Below are 21875 nucleotides of genomic sequence, written 5' to 3'. Positions count from 1 at the left end.
CCCTGTATAGATCTATTAGCCCTCTCTATTCTATTTCTTCCTTCAAAGCCAGTATTTCCTTGGTGAGTTTCAATCTTCTTGATCTGTCCAGAGGTGATAGTGCGGTGTTGAAGTCTCCAACTACTATTGTGTTGCTCAAAATGCCCTTCTTAAGGTCTGTTAGCAGCTGTTGTAGGTATTTAGCTTGTCTTTCATTGGGTGCGTAGACGTTTAGGAGTGTGATTTCTTCCTGATGTACATATCCCGTGATTAATAAAAAGTGGCCTTCACTATCCCTTCTAATCTTTTTCAACCTGAAGTCTATGTTTTCCACCCCTGCTTTTTTTAGGGAGTTGTTTGCTTGCAGGATTGTTTTCCATCCTTTGACTTTGAATCTGCGTTTGTTTTGGCTATTCAGATGTGTTTCTTGGAGGCAGCAGAATGTTGGATTCTTTCTCTGAATCCATTTTGCCAGTCTGTGTCTCTTAATTGGTGAATTTAGACCATTGACATTAAAGGAGATTATTGTTATGGGATTTTGCGCCATCCTTGTGTAAGGGTTTGTTGTGTTTGTAGGGGTTCTTCTTGTCTTACAATAGCCCCTTTAGTGCTTCTTTTAGGTTTGGTTTTGAGTCTATGAAGTTCCTGAGCTGTTGTTTATCCCCAAAATAGTATATCATTCCTTTGAGCTTGAATGAGAGTTTAGCCGGATAAAGTATTCTTGGTGAAGCATTCATTTCATTGAGTTTTTTCACTATATTCCACCATTGCCTTTGGGCCTGGAGGGTTTCCTCTGATATATCTGCTGTGAATCTAAGGGGTGCTCCTTTGTATGTGATTTCCTTCTTTGACCTTGCTGCTTGCAGTATTTTGTCTCTATCCATGACATCCATCATTGTAACTATGATATGTCTTAGGATTTTTCTGTTAGGATCTCTTTTAGCTGGCACCCTTCTGGCTCCTTGAATTTGGATGCCTGCATTGTCCAGCTCTGGGAACTTTTCAGCAATGATTTGTTTGACTGTGGCTTTTTCACTGAGGTTGGTTCCCTGTCCTTCTGGTACTCCAATGATTCTGATGGTGTTCCTCTTGAAATCATCCCCTAGGACTCTGATTCTCCCTATAGCTATTTTGAGGTCTCTTCCCATTGTTTGTTGTTGCCCGTAGGCTTCTTGCAGCTCATCTTCAAGCACACTGATTCTGTCTTCCGCTGCAGTCATTCTATTGTTGAGGGCAGCCAGAGAGTTTTTTATTTCATCTACTGAATCCTTCATTTCTTTTTGTAAGTTTTTTTATTTCTGCTCTCATTTCTCCCCATATTTTGTCGGCTGTCTGTTGTATTGTTTCTGTCAGATCCTCCTTTAAGTTGTCAATCTTTGCATTGAGTTCATTGAACATCTTGAGGATTTCAACTCTAAATTCTTTATCAGAGAGCTCAAGTTTGTAGGAAACGCCAATTGAGGTTTCTGGACTCCTTTCATCGTCCTCTGCTTTTGGTGGGTATTTGCGCTGTTTCTTCATGTTGTTGTGGTGGTATGGAAGAGGGACCCTGAAGATCAGTATCTCTGTTCCCTCTTGTTGTGAAAAAGGATTCTGGATGGGCTCGGTCAATGGTGGTTGCCTTTTTATTTTCTCCTTCTAGAACATGGCCTCCCACTCAGATGTTCCTTTAATCCTTATGTGAAGTCTTGTGTTTTATTGTCCTACTATTGACGGATAGCTAGGATGTTACTCTTGGACATGATATAGGTGATGAAAGTTGAGATGAAACAACATATTGATGGATTTGAGGAGAATATCTGCAGACGAGTTAGCAGCGGCCTGCCGGAAAAGATGCCATGCCCACTTTGCCTAGGACACGCCCCTGACGATTAGGCCACGTCCCTTTCCCACAACCCGACAGCAGGTCAAGGGGTTGGGGGTGGTGTGCCGGTCACTCGGCCGGCAGTCCGGAGGGGAGGGAAGGCTGGGGTGCTCAGGGCCGAGGATCAGGCTGGGTCGCCTCATGACCATATTTTGAATGTTTCCACCCCAAAACCCAAACTATGCCCCCACTGAAAGTAGAACTGAATTAATTAATTTTATATTGCTTATTATAAATAATCTGCTAAAAATGGTCCAATAAAGTTTTCTTAGAGGAAAGTGTGTGAAGATTGTTGTATTTGATCCTGCAGCCATTAAGCATTTGTATAAGAGATTAATAACATGTTTGTTAATCAAATGTTGTGTGCTTTTCTTGGTACACCCGTGGTGTAGATTATGAGAGGTTGCTCCAGGAATTCTAAAATTTAGAATACGATTATAGAGCAGATTTACTCATAGATTAGGCCTATGTTAGGCTTCCTTCCTGGACCTTCATTTCTGAGTCTCTGGATCATTGCCATTGATGAGATTTTATGGCACCAGGGGCAGTTTGTGAGTGTGACAGTCAAGCTACTGATAAACTTGGGAGATGGAGGGAGGAGGCCTATTTCTGCTCAGAGCGAGCCTGGAGATTTCAGTCATGGGTCTTGCATACCTGGAGTTTTCTGCAGATTCACTTATGGGTGAGGCTCATCCAAGCCTGTGGAGAGTGGTCATGAGCATAGCAGCAATTGAGTTCTGGAGGTTTTTGGCTGCCGATGCTCTGTTGGGGCGGGGAGGGAAACTCACCTGCCCACCTCCAAGTTGCCCCAGTGAAAACAGCTGATGTAGGGGTCTAGACGTTCTATGTTGCTCTTGATGAAAGATTTCTTAAACTAAGCATCTTGTACAAATAATTATTCATGGATAATATATTTAGATATATACACACATCCAGTTAATTTCTTTCATTGAAATAGTTGTGTCCCATTTCTCTGTCTCTTTTACTCTATATGGATTTTATTATTTATGCTATATACCACTTGTTATAAATTGAAATTATTGGTCTGAAAAATAAATAACTGCTAACATGATCATATTTTGATGTTAAGTATTTATTATTATGACAGAGTAAATTAAAACTTTATTCTTTTAAGTCACTAGAAGTACGCCTTCTGTGTGATGTGGAAGATATTATTACCCCTGAAACAGAAACAAGTCCTCCATTCCCAGATCTCTCATCTCAGCTTCCTTCTTCAAGAAGTCTTTCTGGGAGCACTAATACTGTAGAAAGTGAAGGAGCAACAAAAGACAGTATTCCATGTCTCAAGTAAGAGTTACAATCAAATTTGAAAATAAATTTGCACATTATATAATTTTTAAAACTGCATCGATTAATAATTATTCCTCTCCTCATATTGTTATCAAATAAGACAATCCCTAATTTCTACTTTTCTTTAAACATCTACAAATAATGCACAATATTATTATTCTCTTAGCAATTCATATTTTTCCTTTCCCAAAGCACCCAAAAGGAACACAGCTAGATAAACTGGGAAAATATTTGTTAGGCCTGAAATATGGCAACGTATTTGGTACTTTTTAACTGAAAAACTATGTTTAAGGAACTTATTCAATTTTCATGAAATGGAAGAGAAAGTCAAATGTACTATTGCAAGAGTACTTAAACAGAAAGAGAAAATTTTATGATTTCTAGGATATTGCATAATACTTTTAAAAAACTGATTTCATTTTCAATAAATTATATTCTTTAAGTGTCATAATCTAATAAAACTTAAAGTTAAGCAAAACCATGGTAATGCCCATATTGTTTTATGAGTTTTAGTAATATATGAAAGTATACGATTTCCTTACACTACTATTTTCTGCTTCTTCATCAGAATATCAAATACTTTTAGTATTCAAAGAGAATTAAACCTACGAGGAATTTCTGTGAGCTTCCTATAAAAATATCTAAGTCTTTTACTCAAGAAAGTTTATCTAGCATATTCCACAAATATCACTAGTTTCCCATCTTTATGAAATATACATTTATAAGATTTCTAGAGTGAAATCAGCTTATCATACAATAACCATACCTTTGTGGTCATTGGTCTCCCCCAATTCTTCTCTTGTCGAATAATAAAAGTAAATATAAATAGATGTTATTGGAGGAGGAAAACTACAAGGGGAAGACAACATAAAATTTTAGTGCTAACTACATACTATATTAAGAATCCCAGTTTTCATTTTTAATTAAAATGGGGCTCTTTATAGGATTTTTCATTTGGAAAAAGTAACACTTTCACTACTGAAATTTATAGATTTATCACTTTGACCATCTCACTGAAAATGGATTTGGAGGTGGAAGAAAAGGGCAAAAACTAGGGGCCAGATTTAGCATGCAAATACGCAGGACACAAGATATCAATTTCAGATAGACAACGAATTTATTTGTATTGTATATTCTGAAAATTATAATGGGCATTACTCTATATACAAAGATATATTGGTATTTACTTAAAGTACAGACTTAAAAGACTATCCAGTATTTTTCAACTGAACTTGGATGAGTAGTAAAGTAACTAGGAGAGACATAAAAGCTGATCATATTCTGTTTATATTTTTGAAGATAGTCCACAGCAACTTTTGATAAGTGGATGTAAGGTGGGAGTGAAAGGAATTTAGTCAAGGAAGACTTTTGTAACAAGAATGTAGATGTTTATACTTATAGTGCTACAATGTTTTTGAACTAAATAATTAGAAGGATAAAAATTGTTACCAATTGGAGTAGAGAAAGCTAAAGGTGGAAAATATCGGGAGGGAGAGGAAAGGAATTGGGGTTTGGGTTATATTGAACTTTTAAGTTTGGTAACATATTAAGAGTCTTTTTCAATTTGGTCGAGTGGGCACCAGTAACATCTCCATTGTGAGACTTGTTACTGTTTGTGGCATATCGAATACGCCATGGGGAGCTTGCCAGGCTCTGCCGTGTGAGATTCTGCACCACTAATACAAATAACATTTTCCTTGGAAGTAAAAAGAAGTTATAGACCTGATTAAAGAAAATGTCCTTGAGGGGCTGGAGCGATGCCACAGCAGGTAGGGCATTTGCCTTGCACACGGCTGACCCAGGTTCCATTCCCAGCATCCCACATGATCCCCTGAGCACCCCCAGGGGTAATTTCTGCGTGCAGAGCCAGGAGTGACCCCTGTGCATCTCTGGGTGTGACCCAAAATGCAAAAAGAAAAAAAAAGAGAGAGAGAAAGAAAGAAAAGAAAAGAAAGAAAATGTCCTTGAGAGAAAAACTAATAAAAAGTGAGTGGTGTACTTAAAGCTAAAAGACACATCTTTATTCTGTTCCTTGTGCTTGGTGTTTTTTATATTTCCATATAAAGATTTCATGTAGTTCAGAAGTTTAATTGTCCATACTTATTTAAAATGTATGTGATATAATTGCAGTTTCTCTTTTTTTTCTAGTGTCAAGTCTAGACCAGTCCGAATGCCCCCAGGCTATCAAGCGGAACTTGTTATTCAGCTAGTGTGGGTAGATGGAGAACCTCCCCAACAGATTACTAGTCTTGCTGTAAACTCAGCATATGGAATGTAAGTAGCTCAATGTTCTTTTAATTTTTGTAATTTTAAATATCTGATTTATTTACATGCTTTTTAAAAAAAAAAACACTGAAGTGAATCACTAAAACAGAAAGAAGCGGTGTTTGGACTTTTATTAAACATGATTCCCCAATTTTTAAGGTACTTCTATTTTTTCTTTCTTTTATCTTTTTTGTTATTTTGTATGTTTGGTTTAGGGGTGACCACACCAGACTAATCTCTGGGCTTTGTGCACAAGGATCACTCCTAACAAAATTTGGAGACCACACAGGGTGCCAGGGAATGAATCCCGGGTTGACCATGTGCAAGGCAAGCACATTATCTACTTACAATCTCTTCAGCCCCAAGTAATTCTATTTTTCTAGTATTCTTTTGTGGGACTGGAGTGATAGCACAGCGGATAGGGCGTTTGCCTTTCATGCGGCCGACCCAGATTCGATTCCTCCATCCCTCTCAGAGAGCCCTGCAAGCTGCTAAGTGTATCCCGCTCTCACGCAGAGCCTGGCAAGCTACCTGTGGCGCATTCCATATGCCAAAAACAGTAATAGCAAGTCTCACAATAGATTCACGTTACTGGTGCCTGCTTGAGCAAATTCTTTTGTGGGTCTGGATTTTGTATAATACTTCAAAAGGCCTTTCTCACTTAAAGATAAAATTTTATATATTTTTTCTAAATTTCATTGTTATTAAAACATTGAAGTCTGTAATGTATCTAAAATTTATTTAGGCATAAGTATAAAATATGGATTAAACTCCTGGATTTGCACTCAGGGACCACTCCTGGCAGGCTCTGAGTTGGGGTAGAGCATATGCAGTGCCAGTGATCTCAACCAAGTTTGCTTTTTTTACATAGACCCCTAACTAAATCTGGTGAGCTTAATGAGTACTCCTTGAAGTTATCAAAATAGGGGGGTATCAAAATACTATCTAAAATATTTCATCTACAATACTTTTTTTTGCAGGGTAGTGGTGGCAGGATAGAGATTAACATAGATATTGGGAGTTTTTTAGAAGTGAAAAAAAAAATGAGGTAGGACAGTTAGTAGAATAGCACATGATGAGGAGAGAAGAGGAAATGAGTTTGGGATCTTCTGTAGTTCATTATATGCTAAGAATATACATATGTCCTCTAGAGTAGTGTTTTCTATCCACTGGTCTGCAAACCAGTGGAAAACATTAGGTGTGAAAGGGTTGGAAACCACTGGTCTATCACTGCATTCTTTGACCAGTGTCAAGACACTGGCCTGTATAGAAAAACAGAAAACCAGATCAAGTAGTTACCATGGAAAATGACTGAGTCCAAGTCATTTCCAGGGTTCTGTACTGGAAAGATTTACCAGAAAAGATACAAAGATGCTAAAATTCAGAAACTATAAGGTGTATTGTCAGTTTCAGATCTTCATTTCATTAGAAAATATATATTAGTGACTGTACTTCCCAAATAGGGACCGTACAGAGCCTCTGAGGAACTTGTACTTTTATAAGAAAGATAATTTGAATACTTGCCTCATAGACTGTGTCAACTGCAAAATATCTAGGTCAAATGACTATCTGTATAAATTTCATCAGGTTTCTAAAAAAAATGAATAATACTAGCATTATTTTTAAATATTTCTGAGAATCGTAAAAGAAAAACAAGATTCATCTCATTTTATTAGGCCACTATCGGTTGATGTCAATGCTTGAAAAGACCATTATTGCGGGATCATATGGAAGCTCAGTTTCTAGTTTTTGAAGGAATGTCTATATTGTTTTTTAAAAAGGCTGGACCAGTCAGCATTCCCACCAACAATGAAAGAGCCTCCCTTTTTTCCCACATGCACACCAGCACTGGTTGCTTTTGTTCTTTTGAATGTGTGCCAGTCTCTGTGGTGTGAGATGATATCTTGTTGTTTTGATTTGCATCTCCCTAATGATTAGCTATGTAGAGCATTTTTCCATGTGCCTTTTGGCCATTTGTATTTCTTTTTTGGGGAATTTTCTGTTCATTTCTTCTCCCCATTTTTTGATGGGGTTAGTGGCTTTTTTCTTGTACAATTCTACTAGTGTCCTAGTGTCTTGTATACAAGATATATCCTGGATATTAATCTCTTATCAGATGGGTATTGGGTAAGTATTCTTTCCCGTTTCATACGCTCTCTCTGTATTTTGGTCACTGTTTCTTTTCAGGTGCAGAAGCTTCTTAATTTAATGTAGCTCCATTTGTTTATCCTTGTTTCCACTTACTTGGTCAGTGGTGTTTCATCCTTAAAAATGCTTTTATCTTCAGTGTCTTGGAGGGTTCTGCCTACATTTTCCTTCATATACCTTAAGTATTCATGTCTGATATTGAGGTCTTTAATCTGCTTTGCTCTGACTTTTGTGCCTGGTGTTAGACAGAGGTCAGAGTTCATTTTTTTGCAGGTAGCTGTCCAGTTTTCCCAGAAACAGTTGTTGAAGAGGCTTTCCTTGTTCCATTTCACATTTCTTGTTCTTTGGCAAAGATTAAGTGATCATATATTTGAGAGTCTGTGACAGAGAATCCAACTCTGTTCTGTTGGTCTGTGGGTCGGTTTTTAATCCAATACCATGCTGGTTTAATTAGTACCGCTTTGTAGTACAGTTTGAATTGGGGAAGGTGATGCCACCCATCTTCTTTTCTCCCAAGGATTGCTTTAGCTATTCATGGGGGTTTATTGATCCGTATGAATTTCATGAGTGTTTTGTCTTATTTCTTTGAAAAATGTCATGGCTATCCTGATAGGGACCACATTACATCTGTATAGTGCTTTGGGGAGTATTGCCAATTTGATACTATTAGTCCCTCCTATCCATGAGCAGGGTATGTATCTCCATTTCCGAGTGTCCTCTTTTATTTCCTGAGGTAGTACATCTACACAATGGAATACTATGAAGCTGTTAGGAAAGATGAAGTCATGAAATTTGCTTATAAGTGGTTGGACATGGAGAGTATCATGCTAAGTGAAATGAGTAAGAAAGTAAGAGACAGACATAAAGGGGCTTCACTCATTTATGGAATATAAGATAACAATATGAGACTGACACCCAAGGACAGTAGACAATAGGGCCAGTAATATTTCTTCATAGTTGGAAGCCTTTCTCATGAACTGGGGAGAAAGCAGCTGGAAGAGAGAAGGGATCACTAAGACAATGATGGTTAAAGAAATCATTTGGAATGGAAGATGCGTGCTGAAAGTAGATAAAGGACCAAATGTGATGGCCTCTCAGTATCTGTATTGAAAATCATAATGTCCAAAAGTAGAGAGAGAGTATGGGGGAAATTGTCAACCATGGGGGTAGGGAGAGGGTTGGAAAGGGCAGGTATAGTGGGGACATTGGTGGTGGAGAATGTGTACTGGTGGAGGGATGGGTGTTTGATCATTGTATGATTGAAACTCAAACATGAAAGTTTGTAACTGTATCTCACGGTGTTTCAATTAAAAAAATTTTTTTAAAAATAAAAGGCCAATGGAACTAAACAATCTAGTAAAAATAGAAATCAACAAATGGGACTACATTAAACTAAAAAGCTTCTGCACCGCAAAAGATACAGTGACCAGAATACAAAGACTATCTACAGAATGGGAAAGGATATTTACACAATACCCATCAGATAAGGGGTTAATATCAATGGTATATAAAGCACTGGTTGAACTCTACAAGAAGAAAACATCCAACCCCATCAAAAAATGGGGCGAAGAAATGAACAGAAACTTTACCAAGGAAGAGATACGAATGGCCAAAAGGCACATGAAAAAGTGCTCTACATCACTAATCGTCAGAGAGATGCAAATCAAAACAACCATGAGATACCACCTCACACCACAGAGACTAGCACACATCCAAAAGAACAAAAGCAACCGCTGTTGGAGAGGATGTGGGGAGAAAGGGACCCTTCTACACTGCTGGTGGGAATGCCGGCTAGTTCAGCCCTTTTGGAAAACAGTATGGACGATTCTCAAAAAACTAGAGGTTGAGCTTCCATTTGACCCAGCAATACCACTGCTGGGAATATATCCCAGAAAAGCCAAAAAGTATAGTCGAAGTGACATATGCACTTATATGTTCACCGCAGCACTGTTTACAATAGCCAGAATCTGGAAAAAACCCGAGTGCCCTAGAACAGATGACTGGTTGAAGAAACTCTGGTACATCTATACAATGGAATACTATGCAGCTGTTAGAAAAAATGAGGTCATGACGTTTGCATATAAGTGGATCAACATGGAAAGTATCATGCTAAGTGAAATGAGTCAGAAAGAGAGAGACAGACATAGAAAGATTGCACTCATCTGTGGAATATAGAATAATAGACTCTAAGACTAACGCCCAAGAATAGTAGAAATAAGTACCAGGAGATTGTTTCCATGGCTTGGAGGCTGGTCTCTCATTCTGGGTAACTCAGGGAAGGGACCACCAAGTAAAATGTGGTTGGAGGTCATGTGGGGGAAGGGCGATGCGGGCTGAATACAGACTAGAGACTGAACACAATGGCCTCTCAACACCTTTATTGCAAACCACAACACCTAATCAGAGAGAGAGAACAAAAGGGAATTCCCTGCCATAGTGGCAGTGTGGGGTGGGGGGAGACGGGACTGGGGAGAGGGGGAGGGATGTTGGGTTTACTGGTGGTGGAGAATGGGCACTGGTGAAGGGATGGGTTATCGAACTTTGTATGGGGGAAACATGAGCACAAAGATGTATGGATCTGTAACTGTACCCTCACGATGACTCTCTAATTAAAAATAAACTAATAAAAAAAAAAGAATTAACTGAGATAATCCTTAAGAATGTCACTTACTGACCTCTCTACATTTCCGTAATTGGATTCTGATAATCCAAGTGACTCATCAAAGAAAGGTAGTGGGCATCGCTACCAGAAGGTGGCGCTGCAGTCCTCAGTGAAGGTAGTGAGGCGGGTGCTGGAAAAAAAAAATCTGGGTTTTAGAAGATTTTATTTAAAATAATGAGACACATCTGATCATCTGATTAATTTCCTTAAGAATAATTTTACTTTTGTCTTTTTGGGGAAAGATGTGCACACTAAGTGAAAATGAACAGCTGTTGAGAATAAAAGAAAAATACTTCATTTAGTATCGATTAATTTCTATCATCATTGTTCAGTACAATAGTCTTAGACTTAATTACTGATGTAAAGAACATTATGACTGACTGTGAAATAAAATCTCTGCTCTCCTCAAAAAAAAATAAAATAAAATAAAAGGCCATTATTAAGAGGGAAAGTTATGAGATCACATTTTGTGTACACATACATGTAAAACTCCGAGGCAAAATACATATAAATCTATCTAGGAAGAAAATACATGTTATAAATAGGTTTAGTTTACACTAAGAATGCAAAGCATATTTAATATTTGGAATAAACCGTATAATTCACCTTACTCATAGGATATAGTAAAAAAAAATATGATTAACTTAGTGATTGAAAGTAGTCTCAAGGATGCAAAAAAGCACAGCAGAAATGACATCTGTACCTATATATTCATTGCAGCACTGTTCACAATAGCCAAAACATGGAAACAATTTGAGTGCCCTACAACAGATGACTGCTTAAAGAAACTTTGGTACATCTACACAATGGAATACTATGCAGCTGTTAGGAGAGATGAAGTCATGAAATTTGCTTATAAATTGATAAACATGTAGAGTATCATGCTAAGTGAAATGAGTCAGAAAGAGAAGGACAGACATGGAAGGACTACACTCATTTGTGGAATATAAAGTAACATCACATAAGGCTGACATCCAAGGACAGTAGATACAAGGGCCAGGGGGATTGCCCATAGCTGGAAGACTGCTTCATGAGCGGAGGGGAGAAGGCAGATGGAATAGAGAAGGGATCGTTACGAAAATGATGGCTGGAGGAACCAGTCGGGATGGGAGATGCATGCCAAAAGTAGATAATGGACCAAACATGATGACCTCTCAGTGTCTGTGTTACAAACTCTAATGCCCAAAGTAGAGAGAGTATGGGGAATATTGTCTGCCATAGAGGCAAGGGGAGGGTGGGTAAGGTGGAGTATACCCGGGGTATTGGTGGTAGGTAATGTGCACTGGTGGAGGGATGGGTGTTTGATCATTGTGAGATTGTAACACAAACATGAAAGCTTGTAACTATCTCCCGGTGATTCAATAAAATTAAAAAAAAAATTTTAAAAAGAAATTAGCATTTGATAAAATTCATCTACTCATGACTTTTAAAAAAACTGTTATGTATAAAGATTTTCTTAATATGAAAATTGGGTGCATTTTTCATCAAACTTTACTATTGCGATAAATTTAAAATAAGACAAGGAGACTATTACACTTCTATTCATTCTATAGTGCAGGATCTACTAACACAGGGCTTTAAATAAAGTAAAAATATCACTGTCACTGTCATCCCGTCACTCATAGATTTGCTCGAGCGGGCATTAGTAATGTCTCCATTGTGAGACTTGTTGTTTCTGTTTTTGGCATATTGAATATGCCACGGGTAGCTTGCCAGGCCCTGCCATGAGGGTGAGATACTCTTGATAGCTTGCCAGGCTCTCTGAGAGAGGCAGAGGAATCAAACCCTGATCAACCCCGTGCAAGGCAAAACGCCCTGCCTCTGTGCTATCGCTCCAGCCCAAAGTAAAAAAAGAAGAGGAAAAATCATGATCAAAATACTTAAATTATTAAGATTAGTAAATTAGTTTAACAATATTGTGTATTCAAAGTCAATATAAAATTATATTTTCATATGCCTAAAGAGTTAACTAATAATAAAATCAGTATGCCATTTGCAAACAAAACATATAGGGATAAATATAATAGAACAATAATGATTTCTAAAGAGAAGAGTATAAAACTTAAGATAAATTAAAGAACCTAAATAGCATGGTGGAAAGTGCAATAGCAATATAAATGCATCCGTTTTAACAAATTGGTTTATAAATTTACCACAATTTTTACCACTATGAATTTTAGTATTGTTCCCTTAAAATTTAATCCTGATACTACAATTTGTAACTAAATGAAAAGGTTTATAGTAGCTAAGACATTATTGAATAATGACATAGGACTCTACTAGAAAAAAAACATAAAATGAAGCTATAGTAATCATGACATTACTTTTATTGGCACTAGATAGACAAGGGAGATAAAGTGTGGAAATATGTCTAGGCATATGTTGTAAGGTTGGTTCTGTAGAATACTGGAGAAAATGATAGGTCATTTCTCAATTTAATAGTATTACAGTCAACTAAATAATCTCTATAATACTTTGACTATACATATATATATATATATTGCTTTTTGGGTCACACCCGGCGATGCACAGGGGTTATTCCTGGCTCTGCACTCAGGAATTACCCCTGGCAGTGCTCAGGGAACCATATGGGATGCTCGGAATCGAACCTGGGTCGGCCGCGTGCAAGGCAAACACCCTACCCGCTGTGCTATCACTCCAGCCCCTACTTTGACTATATTTTAATATATTTAATATGGGCTGGAGCGATTGCACAGTGGATAGAGCGTCTGCCTTGTATACAGCCGACTGGGTTCGATTCTTCCACCCCTATTGGAGAGGCCGGCAAGCTACCGAGAATATCTTGCCCACATTGCAGAGCCTCTCGGCAAGCTACACATGACATATTCGATATGCCAAAAACAGTAACAAGTCTCACAATGTAGTCATTACTGGTGCCCGCTTGAACAAATCGATGAGCAATGGGATGACAGTGACAGTGACAATTTTAGATACAATTTTAGATATAAAATAATGATTATATATTTATATTGTGAAATAATTACCATAATAAATATATTTAACATCTATTATATATGTAGTTGGGCTGGAGCTATAACACAGAGGTTGGGCGTACGCCTTTCACATGGCCGACCCGAGTTCGATTCCTCCATCCCTTTCAGAGAGCCTGGCAAGCTACCAAGAGTATCAAGCCCGCAAGGCAGAGCCTGGCAAGCTACCCGTGCGTATTGGATATGCCAAAAACAGTAACAATAAGTCTCTCAATGAGAGACATTACTGGTGTCCACTCGAACAAATTGATGAGCAACGGGATGACAGTGACATATATGTAGTTATAAATTTTCATTTATTGATTCTAGCTTATCTCCCAGAAACTTAAAAAAATTCAACAATTTTATTAACTTAATAACTATTCTGTATATTAATAGCCTTAACTTACTAACCAATGACTTACATTCATGACTTGGAGAGGGTACCTTTTCACTTTCTTCACCGATTTTCCTCACTTCAATTTCCTCTGACAATCCCATGTTTTGTTCTGTATTTGAAAACTGATAATTTTTTTTGAGGGGGGAGATGAATATTTTTTATATTCACATGTGAGATTATAATGTATTTTTATCTGCTTTAATTAGGATAATGTTAAGGTATTTGTGGGGTAAGGTATTTTTATTTTTATGTGTAAGTACCCAGGGCTGGCATCACATTGTGATAAAATATACTTATACTTAATTTTTATTTAAAATATAATTGCAAGTCATTTCTGTGATTTTGCTGTGATCATGGCCATTAAATAAGATCAATTAATCCCATGCCATAGAACTTTTCTGACTAAATCAGTCATTGATATTATATCCCTAATCCTAAAGCATTACTTTCCAATAATATGATTTTTCATTTAAAAATAAAATAAACATCATTGCTTTCTATGTTCTAGTTGCTTGTTTTTTTTTTCTTTCAGAGTTGCATTTGGGAACTGCAATGGATTGGCTGTGGTGGATTTTATACAGAAGACAGTACTATTAAGCATGGGGACCATTGACCTATATAGAGCAAGTGATCTATACCAACGACAACCAAGGTCTCCTCGAAAAACCAAGCAGTTCATTGCAGGTAGGAAATAAAGATGGTTATGAGTTTGGTTAGTTCATCTTTTTTCTTGCATTTAGATTTCTTGTCTTCTGCACTGCTATTCAAATGCATGGCAATATAAAGTTAGCATAATTTGCATGATCATATAAACAAATAAGGCAAAAACTTCAAATCTTTTAATATCAATAGGGTATTTAAATTCCAATTTTCTATTAAGGTTAGGAAGCATTTAAAATTTCCTTTATTGGTTTCGAGAAGAATAATTTTCTAATATGCTCAATCCTATTTGAAATAACTGCTGATAGATTATTATATATTTATTTTATAGTTAAATTAACAGAACACAGGCAGTAGGACTTTCTGTATAATTCCAAACTTTGGTATGCCAAATGATTCATAATTATACATTTTTTTTCTCCATTAACATTGTTTAGCTGTTAAAGAAAGCTAAGTCAAGAGATTAGTTGGAAACATGTATATTATTTAGAGTTCAAAATTCATTTCTATTTCACTTTTTAATAAGTAATTGAATATTAGAGACTTTTATTAATACCCATGCAAAGAATATCCTTAAATAAAAAGAGTATGTGTGTGATTATAGCAATTTTACTACATAGGAGACTTGTCAAAGTTAACCACTGAATGGGACACTAAAGGAAATTCATTTTAGACTGGTGAAAGTTATTGGCATACGTTCAATACAGAGTTATTGAAATTTTCACTCTGTATTAAACTTTCTTTTGTAAACTTCAAACCTATATTGCAAGTTTAGACAGTTGTAGGGTACACATAGTTTCCCTTCTAGAACCAGATTTCTTTGTTTTTTGTTAGGGATTTAAAACTTTTAGCAATGTTGAAAATACTGACTATTAATAGGAAGACAGGATAGGGGAAATTTTGCTCACATGTTAAATAGATTGATTCACAACTGTGGAAAGGGAAGTTGATAAGGTCATGGACTCAAGAGTAGTATAATGTTAGGGATAGTTGTTATTGGTTGCCGGTTGAAAACACCAATCTGGTCAGAAAAGCTGGATCCTATGACACTATCTCAGTTATCTGCTGGATATGTACACACAGTGGGGAAACAAAGGTAATACAACTATGATTTAATTTCATTTAACTTGCTGATACTCAGAGATCATAACAGAATGTAGAATTTTAATGACTAAAATCCTGATAAATCATAATGAAGTAATAAACTATAATTAGTGCATAAATTACATAGCACTCACGACTTTGTTATAGAAGCAACTTAGGGTTTTAGTCATTTATATTTAATTCTGAATATTAAAATAAGTTATTTTAATATTAACAAAGTAATATATTATTTAATAAATAAATAATTTTAATATGTAAAAATCATGTAAGAAAAGGTATGCCCTCTTTTTATATTTGATTAAATTTGTACTTCATTCTCATCATTCATCTATCACATCTTTCTAATCAATTTATTTTTAATATCTTCTCTCTAATTTGATTATCTAAACTTGCTGCAATTTCTTCATCTTGGCTGTTCTAGATTCTGGTATGATATCACTTCCTTTCACTTTAGACTATTTCTCTCTCTTTCCTCTGCCTGCTGCTGATGCTGGTGCTCTGGCATGTTCCAAAGACAACTTTTGCATGCGTGGCCTGTCTAACTTTTATCCTGATTTAACGAAACGGATCCGTACTTCCTATCAGAGTAAGTTCTATAAAGATTAGGCAAATAACCTAAATAACTTAATAGCTTTGTAAGTTACAGTGCTTGAATTAAGTCCATGTATCTGTGCTCAGTAATGTGTTTTTTGAAAACACATTCAACATGCATGCTGTTTTTCTTTTGTTATGGAAGTGCAACCTTGCCATTTTAAAAACAATAAAATAGATATTCAAACCATTGTCTTATATTAATTTATTCATGAATCATTGTTTTAGTATTTATTTCAAACCATGTAAACCTTGTCCTATTAGTCCAAGAATCACTTCTTTTGTTTTAAAGGGGGAAAAGCTATGGTGTCCTTGTACATAACTAATCTAAATAGTGAATGGGTGTTTTTTTTAAGTGTTTTTAGTCATTTTTGTAAAATTATTTTAGTCAGCACTGCAATAGTTGCTTTTTCTAAGTAATTAGATTTCATGAAAGTAAATATTACTATTTTCTGATGCTTTTCATTAAAACAGAATGCACACACATTTTGTAGTGATATTAGATACCAAATACTGTGAGTTGTTAGAGTCACAACTGGAAGAGTCTATAATATTAACATTTATTATAGTAGCAAATAAAATTTAAATAAGACTGAAGTAATTCTAAAAATTAGTACCTGAAGATAGGGATTGAAGGTGTAAATGATACCAGTAATGGTATGGTAAATATATAGTAACATGATTTTCTGGTGATGGGAGGGGCCCCACCTGGTGATATTTGGGGATTACTCCTGGCCCTGACTCAAGAATCACTCCTAGCAGTGCTTACAGGACTATATGGGATGCCGTGGAATGAACTCAGATGAGGGGCTTACAAAGCAAGTGCCTTACCCACTATACTATCTCTCTGGCCCCATGAAAAAGCATTTTTATTTATGGATTGTTTGCTTTTTAATTTTTGTGGGGTATTATTCCCAGTTCTGGGCTTGGAAGTTTTTCCCAACAGTAACCAGTAGACCGTGTGGTACCAGGAATTGAATCCAGGTTTCCTGTGTGCTTTGCTTGTTGTCAGCCCATTTATCTATCTCTGTCCAGAAAAGATGGTTTACAAAAGGTTAATCAATATGTTGTTTCAAAAAAATGAAAATATATACAATATATACCAGAAAATATATACAATATATTACAATATATACAAGATTGCCTCATATTTGCATAAAACACATATACATTTTGCTTGTGTTCTAAATTTCATTACACCTTACCTTACCAGCTTCTAGATACTAATGGAATCATCTTACTTTCATTGGTGTGTTTCTCTATGTAAAGAAAGTTTGTGTGAAATTCTTAAAATATCTTTGAACATCGACTGAAGAGACTAGCTTAATGGAATCCAGTTGAGTTCGTCCATCCTGCTAGCTTTGCATGCTAGCTTTGCATGCAGGAGTTCTGGGTTTGATCTTTTCTACTGCATGAGCCCCTGAACACCACTGGGTGTGGCCTAAAGACAAACAAAAATTGTGCATGCCTCGAGGATGACTAATTTTACTTATTAATATTCTCTAATTTGCTACTCTAACATAGCACTCCCATTTTGAGTCCTCCCAATGCTTCTGCTCCTAAAACAGAAATGTACTAAGTATTATGATATCTTGAGATCAGAAAATTTATGGACTTTTAGTTTTTATAAATAATGTTATTAGAACACAGCTACATTCTTTCATTTACATATTGTCTATGACTACTTCCAAACTAAAGTGATATGATCAAGTAGATGTAACAGAAATAACAGCCCAAAAGAACTAAAATATGAAATATGAGATTATTTACAAATTACCTTAGTTTACCTTAGTTTTATTGTATTTATGGTATTGTTACAATAAGTATATAATACTTTCCTACTAAGAAAAGAGGAAAAATATATTGAACACTAAAGTCTGTTAGGGAATCAAACTGGTATACAGCTATTTAATAAAGACTTTTAAAATCCTGGAATTTACTCATTTAGTTCTCACTCTTACATAGTATTACATAGTCTAGAAAATAAACAGCAGGAGTTGGGTCTGTAGAAATAGTTCATGTCTGATTCCATGCTTGGCATGATGGAAGCCTATGCTTCATCCTTGGAACCGCGTCATCTCCAAAGCAGAACCAGGAGAAGTCCCTCAGCACAGATCAGGGACTAGTTCCTGAGGATTCCTGAGCACTCCTGAGCACTCTTGGCCATCTTCCTTGCAAAAAAAAAGATTTTATAGCTTCATTCAAAGCATTCAAAAATACATTTTTTTACTTTCTTAAGATCTCACTCGCCTGAAGGCAAGAGAAATAGCTCAAAAGGCTGAGTGCTTGCTTTGCATGAGAGAAGCCTCTGTTCATCATCCATAGGTGATCCCTGAACTAATGATCTGGGAGAAGTTCCAAGCACCCAAGAACTAACAGTGTGCCTCTGAAAAAACAAACGGAAAACACTTCCTCTAAGCCTAATTTAGATATTGTAGGGCCCTTATAATTTGCTCAGATAGTCTCTAAAAGTTCCCTACTTAGGTTTCACCCACAATCAAAGTCCTCATGTGCAGATACCTTTAAGTGCTTATGGTACTCAGGTTTGTACCTAGTAACATCTAACTACTTGATTGGTAGTCAGCATAGACTCATTTCTGTATTAGGTTATGAATGCCTGATGGGATTTTGAACCTGAAATTATGTATTTTGAAATACATAAGAACCTAAAGTAAATATCTAAAATGATTTATATTCCTTAAAAACCAGAATGATGCCAGAAAGTAAATATTGATGGTAGTAGGATAACACATTACAAAGGATTCTTTTGCTTTTTAACTTTGAAAAAAATAAGAGTAGAGATATCTTCTGTAGTTACTGAGGTCACTATTGAGAAACTGTAGCACTGTAGCACTGTAGCACTGTCTTCCCTTTGTTCATCGATTTGCTCGAGCGGGCACCAGTAACGTCTCCATTGTGAGACTTGTTACTGTTTTTGGTATATTGAATACACCACGGGTAGCTTGCCAGGCTCTGCTGTGTGGGCAGGATACCCTTGGTAGCTTGTCAGGCTCTCCGAGAGGGAAGGAGGAATCAAACCCAGGTAGGCTGCGTGCAAGGCAAACTCCTTACCTTCTGTGCTACCACTCCAGTTCAAAAGTATATCAAGTAAAAATCTGAGAAAAATTGAATTATTTTTTAAAAATTTTGGTAAAATTATATGGAATTACTGATTTTCCCCTCTTGGAGAACCTGGCAAGCTACCAAGCGTGTCCTGCCTGCACGGCAGAGCATCACAAGCTACCCATAGTGAATCCAATATGCCAAACCCAGTAACATGTCTCACATGGAGACGTTGCCTGCGCGAGCAAATCGATGAGCAACGTGATTACAGTGATATAGTGATACAGTGATACAGTGATAAATTACAGTCTCAATTAAAAAACAAATAAACAAACAAACAACAACACATAAAGTACAACACAAACTGTCCCAGCAGGGGGCTTACCTGGATCCGTATTTCCTGCACTAAGCTGTGCACAGACATTGTCATTTTCTTGCAGAGCCTTTTTAAAGTAGACAATCCCCAAATTGTGCTTGCTCATGACAAAATGGATGCAACCAAGATTATTCCAGAACATACACCTTAAGCATTCACCTGTCTTCATGAACCCTGGGGATTAAAAATGCTATTATAAAAATTAATAGTATATAATTTGAACTCGGGTACTTTAAAGGTAGGAACATTATGTGGAAATAAATGCTTGTGCATCAGCTTATAATTATGCAGTGAGATATCTGATGGAAGGTCATTTGGAAAGTCTGTCAACTATAAATAATTTTTATTTCAACTGCATAAATTTTCAGAGTGTTAGGTATAACAGGTCATTTAAAGCCAATAACCATAAATATTGAAGACTAGGGAATGACAAGAATAAGAAAAAACTAGCAGAGAAAGGCAAATATTTTTAAATATAATAAAATTAAGGATAAGAAACAAAACCAGTAAAAAATATAATAATAAGTGAAGAAGTTAATTAAAGAAATAATTACTAAGCCATCTTTGTGTTAAATTATTTTAGGCCCTAATAAATAAATAAAGTGATAAATAAAATAATTCATAATCTTTTCCCTCAATTTCTAACATAAAAGACAAGAAATCCATAAATATGCTTAAATGAAAAAAAGATCAGGAATTTTATGAAAAAGAAACACTAGAAGAGAATGGAAATGTGGACTTTACTTTGAGTGCAATTTGGAATGACATTTTTTAAACTAACCAGTACGAGTAAAGACCCACGTAAAAGGATTAAAGGAAATAGTGTTAATTGCTACCATTCAGACTGGACAAAATTTATGATTAACATCCACTTTTAGTTTATTCTGTACTGAATTATTTAAGCAGTGTAGTCAGTCAAGAAAATAAATACAAATTACCTAGATTGAAAAGAAGTTCCCCGTGTGATCCCTGGCACACCATCTTGTTCCCCAGACTGACCAGGAATGATCCCTGAATAAAGAGACATAGTAAACCCAGGGTATTACATCTACTATGTCTATAGCACTACAGGGTATAACAATGAAAGTTCTGGATCCCTGACTCCCCTCATTTGAGCTTGCTCAGAACAAAGATTTCATTCCAGAAAAGCCTATCTGAGAAGAGTTATCACCATACCCTGAGCCAAGACTGGTGACTTAGAGATTTTTGCCTAGGAAAAAGACAGTTTTCTTTTCTTTAAGAACAAATTGCTCTGCATCCTTGCCAACACTTGCTGTTACCCACGTTTTTAAGTAGGTGATTCTCAGATTGTGCTTTTGGTTTCTATTTCCCTACTGTTGAGCCTTTGCTTTTCAAGTATCTGTTGGGCCATTTTGTGTCTTTATGGGGGAGTGTCTATATATTTTGCCTAGTTTTCAACTGGGTTGCTTTTTTGTTGTTTTCGTAAGCTCTTCTAAGATTTTGTGTATTATACCTCCTTGTTATATGGATGTTGTGCAAATATCTTTTTCCAGTTGCTAGATTCTTTTCTTTTGGGGGCTAGTTTATTTTTCTATGTAAAAACTTTAATGCAGATCCATTTATTTTGCTTGCTTGTTTTCCCTTGCCCTTGGAGTTTAGTCTCCAAATATATCTCTTTACTATTGAGGTCCTGGAGAGAAAGGAACTCACTATCCTTGGGAATGTAAATTGCTGTGACCCCTATTAAAAAATGAAATGGATATTCCTGTAAAAGATAAAAATGTAGGGGCTGGGTGAGGCCCCATGTTTGATCTCTGGCACCAAAAACATCCTTAAGAACTACTGATTTTGACCCCAGGAACCCCCAGTACCCCCAAGACTAAGCAGCACTATATTGACAGACACGAGCAATGAATTGCCTAGAACACAAAGCTGGGGCAAGAAATGAAGTGGTTCCTAAGTACCCAACTGCAAGCAGTGATGTGGAGGTTTTCCCCTAAAAATTAAATTTAAATCGAAAACCTAGGATATGGATCCATAGAATACATACTTCGCATGCCTGAGACCCTGTTTGCAATACCTAGCACTGCAAATATATATATGTGTATATATATAATATATTCATATATATAATTAAAAATCTCAATTCCACATGTCCCAGCATACAACTCCTAGGAATTTATCCAAATGCTATGAAAACAGTAGTTCAAATGGATATTTGCACCGTTATATTCATAGCAGCACTATGTACAATAACCCAAACATGGTATCCATCCCAATGCCCCACAAAAGTTACTAAGTGAAAGACACTGTGATATGTATACTCAATGGAATATCATTCTGCCATTAAAAAGTATGAAATTATGTCTGTTGTGACATCAGGAGATTTTGCTGAGATAAAGTTGCCTGTCATTGTCACTGTCATCCCGTTGCTCATCGATTTGCTCCAGTGGGCACCAGTAATGTCTCCATCATGAGACTTGTTGTTACTATTCTTGGCA

The 21875-nt window shown here is 36.3% G+C and overlaps 1 protein-coding gene across 13 annotated transcripts in view; it reads left to right on the top strand.

Annotated features, from left to right (window-relative positions):
• Positions 1-21875, top strand: part of STXBP5L (syntaxin binding protein 5L) — a 313192-nt gene that overhangs the window by 229410 nt on the left and 61907 nt on the right. For 7 of the 13 annotated variants that reach the window (XM_055125555.1, XM_055125554.1, XM_055125553.1 and 4 more), the window contains 4 exons: positions 2979-3151; positions 5303-5428; positions 14152-14303; positions 15805-15969. In XM_055125555.1, coding sequence (XP_054981530.1) covers positions 2979-3151; positions 5303-5428; positions 14152-14303; positions 15805-15969 — 616 coding nt within the window. The remainder of the gene's footprint in view (positions 1-2978; positions 3152-5302; positions 5429-14151; positions 14304-15804; positions 15970-21875) is intronic. The other 6 variants (XM_055125561.1, XM_055125558.1, XM_055125557.1 and 3 more) reach the window with 2 other exon arrangements.

This window comes from Sorex araneus, chromosome 2 (assembly GCF_027595985.1).
Source record: "Sorex araneus isolate mSorAra2 chromosome 2, mSorAra2.pri, whole genome shotgun sequence".
NCBI lineage: Eukaryota > Metazoa > Chordata > Mammalia > Eulipotyphla > Soricidae > Sorex > Sorex araneus.
The sequence above is the reverse complement of the archived record's forward strand: the minus strand, read 5'-3'. Positions and strand labels throughout refer to the sequence as shown.